The sequence below is a fragment of the Dicentrarchus labrax genome, unplaced genomic scaffold, assembly GCF_905237075.1.
Source record: "Dicentrarchus labrax unplaced genomic scaffold, dlabrax2021, whole genome shotgun sequence".
Classification (NCBI taxonomy): domain Eukaryota; kingdom Metazoa; phylum Chordata; class Actinopteri; family Moronidae; genus Dicentrarchus; species Dicentrarchus labrax.
This window is the reverse complement of record NW_026136717.1, coordinates 9,565,318-9,576,098: the sequence shown is the minus strand read 5'-3', so window position 1 is coordinate 9,576,098 and position 10,781 is coordinate 9,565,318. Positions and strand designations below refer to the sequence as shown.

At 37.9% G+C, this 10,781-nt stretch overlaps 1 protein-coding gene across 8 annotated transcripts in view; it reads right to left on the bottom strand.

The window, feature by feature from the left end:
- Positions 1-695: 695 nt before the first annotated feature.
- Positions 696-10,781, bottom strand: part of kcnip4a (potassium voltage-gated channel interacting protein 4a) — a 137,669-nt gene continuing 127,583 nt past the window's right edge. For all 8 annotated transcript variants that reach the window (XM_051428812.1, XM_051428818.1, XM_051428813.1 and 5 more), the window contains 6 exons: positions 5,414-5,483; positions 4,772-4,842; positions 3,950-4,057; positions 3,025-3,129; positions 2,845-2,907; positions 696-2,757 (listed from right to left, as the gene is read on the bottom strand). In XM_051428812.1, coding sequence (XP_051284772.1) covers positions 2,710-2,757; positions 2,845-2,907; positions 3,025-3,129; positions 3,950-4,057; positions 4,772-4,842; positions 5,414-5,483 — 465 coding nt within the window. In that variant the 3' untranslated portion in view covers positions 696-2,709. The remainder of the gene's footprint in view (positions 2,758-2,844; positions 2,908-3,024; positions 3,130-3,949; positions 4,058-4,771; positions 4,843-5,413; positions 5,484-10,781) is intronic.

Here is a 10,781-nt window from a genome sequence, read left to right as displayed (position 1 = left end):
ATTTATTTAGCCTTACAAAGTACAGAGTACAGAAAATAAATTTAAAAAAATGATATTTAAATGTGATTTTCCTTTTGAAGAAAATGTTTAATGTAAACTCCTTATTAGTTATTAATACTTATTTAATAGATAATTTACTGAAAGCCGGACAACTATAGTGACTGTGTATCTAATCAAGATTTACATATTCAGTCTGCTGCAGTCTGGTCATCTTCTGTCATAATATCCAAGATTCACTTTAGGATCACAGTTACACAAGACTGAAATACAAATAAACACTAAAATCAATACACACACAGTAAACAATATTAATTTTGTTCTTTCATGATCTTTGATCTTGTCAAGATGGCAAAAAGTAATTTTGTCCTAGAGTGTGTTATCCTGTTTCCACCATGAGAGGGCAGGAGATGACACTACATCGAATATGGATTGAAAGATATTCTGAATATACAACCAGTTTGTCTCTGCAGCCGTTGAAACCCATGAAGCGTTTTATGTCAATCATACTAATTTAAACATGCACCAGTATTGTAATACGTCGTGTAACACTTGTAAAGATAAAAGTTCAATTGTTCTGAACTAAATCATTTTTTCTAAATGATACCGTTACAGTGCCCTGACGTGGTTTTGATAACCATATGCAAACATGTAGTATACTACAGACTTTAATGTGTATTAAGTCCATTTAACACACATTTGTAAGCTTTTTGTACTGTTTATTTTTGTCACTTTTGTCATAGACTTGATTGTTTTTTGGGATCTATTGTAGATATATTTAGAAGTGGGTAATGTAGTAAATGTAGTCCCCCCAATTTCATCAGTTTATAATCATATTCCTAAGAATAAAAACTTGAGTTGTCAACCACACTTACATGTAACATTTTACAAACATTAAGGCACACAAATTAAGGAAACAATGGCAGGTTTGATGCATTTCATGGTGGGAAATATAAACATTACCTTCAATAATATGAGCAGAAAGAATACAACTGAGAAAAATGTGCCATTTTCTTTACTTAATGAATAGATGAGTAACATGCCTCACTGAGGAGTTTTGTGTTTGTGATTGCGACTGCCAGTAACGCAGTGCACTGACAGACTGCATGAATGAAAAACAACATGATAAACTGTCAAATGCTGCAAATTATTCAGCAAACATCAGCCACTTGTCAAGTATACAGCTGGTTTGATGGATACTTCCTGTATCCAATATCCAAGTCATTGATAAAAACAAGAACAAGTCATATTGCAACACTCTTAACTTACTTACATAATGTCCAGACACTTCTCTCAGTGATCCAGTAGTTTCCAACGAGCAAGAGGAAATCAGTGAGTGAGACTTCTACCCAGCATGCCTTGTGTTTGCTCACATTTGGGGCCAAGCAATGCTTTAATCACAGACAGCAGGAACCAATCAGGTTGAATAGGTGTGGGCAGCCAGACTTTAGCCCACAGGACCAGGAGGAGGAAGAGGAGGAGGAAAACAGCAGGAAGCATATTAGCCAACAACCCAAAAATGATTAGTATAATACAAAGTTACAGTGTTTTTATCAACAACCAAACCCCCACTAAAAACAGTGAATTATATGGACAAATCTAAAGATCTGTAATTCACCCGAGAGCAAACTTTCATTTAATACTGTACAACTGATAATATTTTTGTACAATGATCATAATACCGTATAAATAATCTCCAGTACTGTTCTTAGTGTAAACTCCTAAACAGTGCTGCAAAAACAAAAATAAAAACATATGGATAGGTTTACTTTACAGGGAACGTACATACACAGGGTTAAATGAAATACACCGAAAGCAGCATTTATCTTATGTCAAAGATATTGTCATCTAATGTTATACTCATGGTAAATATAGCTACCTGTGTGCTTCTGTAGACAAACCATCGATATTATGGTCCGATTTGACATCAATACAATCCTTGTGTTGTCTCATTCTAGTTGGCAAGTAAACATGAACAAAGTTGAAAAGTTTCTCATAGAGTTCTTATCTAATGCTTTATCTATAGTATGTACAATTTAAAATGATACAATGGATGTGTTGTTTTTCTCTAAATGCTTCCTTTCAAAGAGCAAAAAGACAGACCACAATGGTTAATTAAGTCGGGGTAAGAACACTCTGGAATTGAGAGCCGGTCTGGAATGTCAAAACAGAGACGTCAGATATTTTGTTCAGTTTTTTTTTTTTTTTTTGATGCTGTAAAAATTCACAGTGATTTCACCTGGCAGTAAATAAAACGAGTCACGGCTGCAACAGAGACGGAAGGAACCGGTCTAAACCCCTTCATCGGAAATGTCTGTGTTTATAACGTCGGAGGCTATCACACGTTGCTGAACTCGGTGTTCAGCAAATAGAGAGACACTCCAGAAACAGGTGGCGGAAATCAACCTTGGAGTTAGGATGTTTTCATTTTGAAAGGTCAAACTATAGCTTCAAAAACTTAGTTTTTTCCTGTCCTTTCTATTTGTTTTTTTATGTAATTCTACTTCTTCAATAAAATGCTCAACGGGCAATTAATTCCAGAGTGTCTGCACCATATTGCCTACTCCTACTCGTGGCCCACAGTAATGAACAATATTTTATCTATGGTCAAAAGTCTGCATAGCACACTGTACACAGTATGAGTCCAAGTCAGTTATTGGGCCAAGCTAAAGATGGTGTTCTCTTCCAAAGCCTTCCACTGTCAGCCAAAAGTTAAAGAACATTTTCAAAGAGGTGCATTGATCGCATGATGTTTTCATCCTGCGCACAAAAAGAAAACAATGTAATGAGAAAATGCAAAGTGTGCCAACAGTAAGGGAAAGAGATGTGTCGGGATATCCAGCTTACATTTTGGCAGCAGTCGATGAACTCGTCTATGGTTACCACTCCATCTTTATTTTTATCCATCTTCTGTTGGAGACAGAGGGAAGGAAAGATGAAAAACAAATATAGGGAAAGTTTTCTAAAGCCTCCTCGCTGTGACTGACAGTCGCAGCACAGTGAATGGTGCCAACCACACACACTTGCCTGAAAGAATACTTCTACATGCTGACGAGGCGTCTCCTCTTTGAGAACAGGGTATGTGCATTTTCCCATCATGTCGTAGATGGCCTTCATGATGTCTAGCATTTCCTATGACATGCGGAAAAAGGGTCAGTTCACCCAAATTACAAAAAAACAAAAAACTTAATATTATATTACTATTAATGGTGCTCAAAAATTTAAAAAATGACATTTGGAAAGCTGAGAAGAGCAGTGTCATTGTTCGTCTGGCTAATCCACAGACCTCACTGTTGGCGTGTTTTATTGAAACTGCATTCCCTCTAGCACCACCATGAGGCTCACATTTGTGGTTTTGAGTGAAATGTCCTCACAACTATTGGATGGATTTCAATTACATTTGGCAGCCCCACTATGTCCCTCAAGATAGAATGTAATAACTTTGGTGATCCCCTTATTTTGCATCTGGGGCTATCATCAGGTCATTGTTTATTCACTTTTATAAGAGTATGAGCCTTTAGTGCTAATTAGCAAATTTAAACATGCTAATATGCTAAACTACTAAGATTGTCTACTGTCTACAAGTGTTATTGTTTGTTTATATATATATATATATATATATATAAACTGTACATCGTAATTTATGTCTATTTTGGTAAGTCCTGTTTATTTATGCTTAGTCTGTGTTTGTACATAGAGAGCAACATAAAACCGGAGTCAAATTCCTTTTATGTGTTTTGATTGTGAGATGTTGAACATGGTTAACATTACACCTGTTACACACGTCTATACAAATTGTTGAGTATTTTAAAAACAAAACCTGACGTACTTTCAGCAATACTGACAATCACTTAACAATGTGAGCCTTGAGATCTAGTTCATATGAAAGGTGGATAATGGGTATCTCAGTGATTGGCTCTTTTCACCGTTGTCACAGTTTCAATGGACATACCTCTTTAGTGATATATCCATCTTTATTAATATCATACAGGTTGAAAGCCCAGTTGAGTTTTTCCTGGATTGTGCCTCGCAGGAGGATAGAAAGGCCCATAACAAAATCCTGCCGGGAAAACAAGATTTACTGAGAATTATACAAAATATACATTCAAAAACAAGCTTTTTGTAAACAACAAGCACTTGAAAATCTATGACATCAACAAAAACATCAAGTATTCAACTGTGCACATGTAAATGTAGGTAGTATTTCATACATCAACGTTTCTACAAGGATATTATGTCAGGTATTAAATAAAAGGAAATGATGAAACAGCAAGAGCACAAACAAAAAATCAAAAATACCTCGTTATTCAAATTATTAGCCAACTCATAATCTGTGTCGGCGCCCGGGAATCCCAGTACTTTTGAACAGAATGGACCGCACATTAGCCAGTGAAACTCTGGTTTGGCATAATGACAGCTTTTACTGTCCTAATAAGCAAATATATGCCCTTCATAAATATTAATCATGACTTGATAGCATCTCAAGCAGACTTGCTTGTGCTAAATTCAAATTATTGGGGTTGGTGGTTACATAATGCTCCAGTGTAATGACTTGCAGAGTTGAAGCTTTAAAAATCTTAAGTTTGATAGAATTTTGTAGCAAATGAACAAGGTTTGCCGTTATTTGAAATGGTTGACATTCCCAGAATACACAGTGTACTAGTTACTGAGATGAAGATACATTTCTTCACTTAGGTGTTATCATGTAGCAATTGGAAAACCACATGTAGCCATGTATCTGATCAACAGTAGGAATATAATGATAATAACTTACCTCAAAACTCACAGAGCCATTGTGATCTGTGTCAAATGCATTGAAGAGGAAATGTGCATATGTTGAAGCATCTATGGAGGGAACAAACAGGTGTAGAATCAAAAAAGGGTCTGCAGTGATCACAATTCAATTAGAAACATCTACTGCAAACAAAAAATGGTTCAAGGGAAAGTTTTGTAGCTTTTGAACAACTTCAAAGTAAAAATGTTCCTCATATTGTTTTTTTCTTCTTTCATGATAAGAGAAGAACAATATGCTTAGAGCTAAGAGTTTTATCATTGTTTCCTGTGTGGTGAGCCATTATTTTACTGGTCTGCCTTTCTTCTCTCTGAACAGATATATCAAAGCCTCCTAATGTTTTCTCTCTTGTTCCTCGGGTAGCATCTTTGCATAATGATGAGAGCCAACCCCAAGCTGCATATTTTCTCCCTCTCCCTCTCTCCCTTTTTTCTCTCACATTTTCTTGGATGGAAATTTAACTTAAAGTACTCTGGAATTGTTTTTTTGTGAAATAGTGAAAGACAATTTGTGTCGTTCCAGCGCACAGAGGAGGTAAGAGACAGCAAGAGACAGCTGTGAGAGGCAAGACAAGCTGCAAATACAAAGCAGTGGGCTCCTTCTGAATAAGAGCATGGTACAAACCTCCTTGTGGAAAGAACTGCGAGTAGATGTCTTTAAAAGTTTCTTCGTTGACGACTCCACTGGGGCATTCCTGGAAGACAAAATAGATTTGCACAGGTCACTCAGCATCTATATTAAATACTTCCTCCTGTATTAAAGTCCTTGCCTTAAATCTGAGTTTAAGACATGCCAATCATGATCCAATATACAACTTAAGTAAGTATGACTGAAACTTGAAATCTCCAGTGCACTTCCCCTAAAAAATGCATTTTCAGTGTAGAAGGAAACATTTTAAAAGAATACTTGCATATTCATAGATTCTGGGAAGAAGAGGATGCAATGTTAAGAATGTTAAAATAGTTTATTTCCTCATATATCATATCAGACTAATTCTTTTTAGATGTCACCCAGTCTTCCAGTCTGGCCAAACATTACCTTAGTTTTTCTTTTTTTAAAGAAATATTTTCTTGCCAGATCAACTTAACAGCAGCTGAAAATGTTGTTAATGTTGACCTCAAGTGGTTAAACCTGTTACCTTGCTTCAGTGATGTAGGAGTGTACTCCTGGCTGTGTTAAGTACACCATGATATCACTTTTGAGATGCGGCTGCCCTGAAATTTTCAACCAGAGAGGGCAGTGAAACACTGTATAACGGTTTGATGTCAAGTTACTCTCTAACTTCAAATTAGTACATTTGTTTCTGGTACATCTCTGGATTGTTTTATTCAACTATATTCATTTCTATGTCTATTTTTCGTTTTTGGTCCATCCGCCCTTTACCATTTCTTAGTCAGTATAGATAAAGACTCGTGTTAAATCTGGTGATTTAAACTGCAAACCATCCAAGCCTAGATACAGATATCTTGTCCACAGCCATTCAGAGTCACCCACCTGGGGTTGTCTGGTAGCATTCCGTGGAAAAAGACTGAATAATCTTACATAACACCCTCCAAGAAGAATGCTTTTGTCTCCTTTATAAGAAAAGGGCCAACCAAAGACTTGGTGGATGACCTTGTTCAGAGCAGCTTAGTGATAAATGCAGTTAGTTTTGCAGGTTCAATTTCTGCTTGGTGCGAGGCTGCACACTCTGGCAGGATATTGAAGCTTTGGAACAGAGGAAATGCTCCGGCTATATAGATGATTTCCAAGCCGAGGGCACATGTGTCTCTGGGTTTTCTATAGAAGAAAATAAACCATGGCCACAATAGAGGTTGTTGTAGGAAATCAAAGATAAGGAACAGATTGTACATGGGGTGGATACAATAACATGAACACCTCTGATACAGTGTAAACATAAATCCGACAGCTAGAAAATAAAATTTAAAAATATCTATGCACGTCAATACCTTTATCTGAAAATTACATTTAAAACAATTTTTGTTCAAGAAACTATGTCTAACTAAACTAAGTAAGAGTGTTTTATCCACTCAGTTATTTCCTCCATGTCTATGGGATGTGAGAATCACAGGGTACACTGGGTTTCCTCCTTACTGTGACCATGTCTGATCAGCCACTTTGGGAAACAGAGCTGTGGGTGTGAAGAAATGAAGATGAAACCTTTTTGTTTTGCTTCAAACGGGCTCCTTGTGTTTCAAGCCAAACGGATGCTGCAAGGTTGTCTGCATGAGTCCCCAGATACTCTTCTTCTGTAGTCTCACAGACCCAGTTACATATCTTGTGGGGTGAGATGAGGTCAAGGATTTGGGGGAAGTTAGGGAGACAGAATGAGCACAAATCTGTCTTGAAATTATACTTCGGCAGTCTGAGACCTGATTTAATGAAGTCTGCGAGTTTGTGGAGTGTGTGGTGCTGTTCACGTTAAACTAGTGTATAAATCCAAATGATGTATCATTTGGAAAACTGCTCTACACAGTGGACGGACTAAACAGCACTAGAATTATATTGGAAATAGAAGCAAGGATTGAGAAAACGATTCAAGCGGTTTGAAATTGCTGATTTGACCTTTTTGACGAATATTATTGTAGGGGAAAAAAGAGCAGCTGCAAATTTTAAAGGAATAGTTTGGGAAATGTACTTATTTGATGTCTTTCCGAGAGTTAGAAGAGAGTGAGAAGAGAAGAAAAGGAAAGAGAGATACATGTCTGTGCATTAAAATGTATAACAACAGTTAGCTTAGCTTAGCTTAGCTTAGCATACAGACTGGAAGCAGGGGGAAACAGCTAGTCTGGCTTCGCCTGAAGCTAAACCAAGACCAAGAGTCTGCATGCTAATAAGCTCACAGTGACAATGCTAATGTGTTGATGTTTTCTAGGTACAATGACCATTATGTAACCATGCAACATTTACTACCCTCGTTCCCCATCTTTATTGTGTTAGCATGCTACTATTTGCTAATTAGCACTATACACAAGGTACAGCTAAAGCTCATGGGAATGCCAATAGTTCTACAGGTATTTAATAAAAAAAAATAAATCAACCTGATGATGGCACTAGATTAACATGAAGGGGTAAAATAAATCTGCCTACCAGCACCTCTAATGCTCACTAATTAACACAGTATCTAATAGGTTTAATCCACACAGAAACCGAGGTGTAAAAACAACACTTTGTGGTTTTAAGGGGGTTTGTGCTGTAATATTTCTTGGCTGGGTACGGTGACTCCCATGACAAGCTAACTAGGGTAACCTTCTCTTGGCTGTAGCTTCGTATTTAATGCACGGATATGAGAACGGCATCGATCTTTTCATCCAAGTCCTGGCAAGAAAGTGAATTTTATGTTGAGTATACTAGTTTGTGAAACAAAGACAGCGGAGACGTTCATGTTGGTAGAACACCTTGAACACGAAACATTTCCACTCTTAGAGCAAAGTTGCTCCACAGCATCATTGTACATTTGATTCAGGCAGTATTTCTTTGTTGCTTAGAAGAGCTTCTGTTAATTAGAGCATTGTTTATGTTCTGCAACATTGCAGTAAATTGGCTGTCAACAGTCAACCTTTTGTTGAAGTAGTGCAAAGAAATGTCATGTAATTAAGTACTTAAAGTGAGGGGGGGATTTTTAAAACATGTAATTTCACCTCGCCTGTACAGTCTGTGCACGCCTCTGTGTGTGTCTGTACACGGATGTGCAATTACAGCTGTCAACAGTAATAACGCACTGATTAAGTGTGACAGTAATCTACGAATGGCTGTGTTCCAAGTCAGCTTCTTCTTCTTCCTCGCTAACTCCTCACAAACCTGAAGGAAAATTAAAGGTCAACAAAACTTTGTGATTGTTGAACTGAGTCTCACACTGACGGCAGAATTCATCTGAACGTATTTTATCGTCTCTGTTCAGCCTCATGGTGACAGTAGCGAGGGAGGCAGTTTTTCCAATTGAGAATGAAGCCAGTGTGTTATCTAGTTATTATCACGTACAACACAGTGCCTCTGCAATTCAATTTAAAGTTCAGTGAAATAGTTACACTCACTTGATGCCCGAACTGCCTTAAGGTCCCGTCAGGATAAACTTTGATGTTGCTAAGCTAAAAGGCGGGACCTCATTCACACACTACTTTTGGGAAAGTGGTTTTCTCGCGATGCATTTTTCTCTGCATCAGCACTGAGGAGGAATTTTTCTAAGCATCTCAGGGAACATGGATGTTAATGGAATTTGTGAAGATGCATTTATAATTGTTTATTTTCTACCTGTCATCTCCAATTCTTTATTGGAGTTTTTTATATCTGTATATTCCTTCATCCACCTCCAAATCGAAACTGAAATAATAGGAGAAGAGCAGACAGACTAATATAAGAAGCATGGTATGTATAATGATAAAAAATGAGGGTGTCATTTTCCACTTGCTCTTGCATGTTGTTCCATTTTACACATTACTCAGTGCCAATCCCATTAGACGGAGTAAGAGGTCAGAAAATGTATTTGTATTCATTTGATATGCTTGTAGAATTTGCTCATCCATGATAATAAAATCAGAAATACAATCTGTGAAATTCCTTTCCGAGGCCGGTGAAGCGATGCGGCAATAAGCAGTGTGGGGAATGAAATAAACCTGTGAACAGAGGCATCGTCGCTGATGGAAGAGAACTGTGAGATCCTAATCTAATGCCTGAGGCAATGCCCCTGACTGTGAACTGTGAAGCCCAGCAGACTAAGCCAGACGTGAGGACAATATAGTGTTATTTCCAGTAATTTGGGGTCAAGGGATTTATGAAACAATGGATTCTCTCATACCTTTAAGGTGCCCTTTGCTCAAATTCCACCTTAAGAGCCAGACCCAGAGCCAGAGGTCTTGTTTTGGTCCCTGCAAGACATATTGCTGGATCTAAGACAAAGCTCCACTTTGACCACCCGCACTACAAGTGAACGACAAGTTTGTTGTTAAGACAGACGACCTCATCCTGCCACCTGCATTAAAGGCATTTGATTTGCTTCGAAACCCTGGACGTCAAGGACAAAGGGCCAGATTTCTCATCTTGGGAACGATGCCAGCTTCTATTACTCTGGCTGGCCTTAAAAGCTTGCATTTATTCTGCCAATGTCACCAAGTTGGGGCACGACAGAGATGAGCTGTTTGACCCTGGCAGCTAAAAATGAGCTACTCTATGGACTCAGTGATGGACAAAAGCTGTTTAGTAGCTGTAATTTAAGTTCCATGACTCTCTCTTTTTGGACTTACGCCACAAACTCTGTCTAATTACACAGTATTGATGATTAACTCTGAATGAAAATGAAAAGGAGGTTTATCCTTAGCACACAAAATAACTGTAATGTGTGTTAAAAACAACAGCTGAAGCTGAAAGAAATGTCTTTTTTTTCATTTGGTCATTAAAACGATTGGACAAAATTCTGACCTGATGGTGGCGCTAAAATCGGAAGGGCGACCAAGCTATTAAATTTTTATCCTGAATATCTACACCCAGTTTCATAGCGTTCCAACCAATCGTTGTTGAGACATTTTACTCAAATGTCAACCTCGTGGTGACCGTAGAGGAAAACTGAGGGGATCACCCCTAACTTTTAGGATAGGTTGTCTGGGAGGACATGTCTGTCCAAAATGTTGTGTCTATCCATCTTGTAAATATTGAGATATTTTAGTGGTAGGTATAATTTATTTGCAATCCATCCGATATTTATAATACAATAGATATTTCAGGCTGGACCAAAGTGTTGGACCGACTGACCGACCGACATTGCCATTTCTAGCGTGGCTAAAAATACAAAGTAAAATCTGTAATGTGAAAAAAAAAAACTGGAAGGGTGTCTATAAACATATGCAATATTCTCTCCCTCAGCGTCAGAGGAACTTCGGTAGAGTGTGTGGCACAAATTAAAGGCCTCATTAGTACACTTCTTACCTCTTTCTCTGTCTCAAGTGGAAGCGGACTAATGGGCAGGCTTTGCAGGGACTTGGCTGGAGCATAGTGCAGG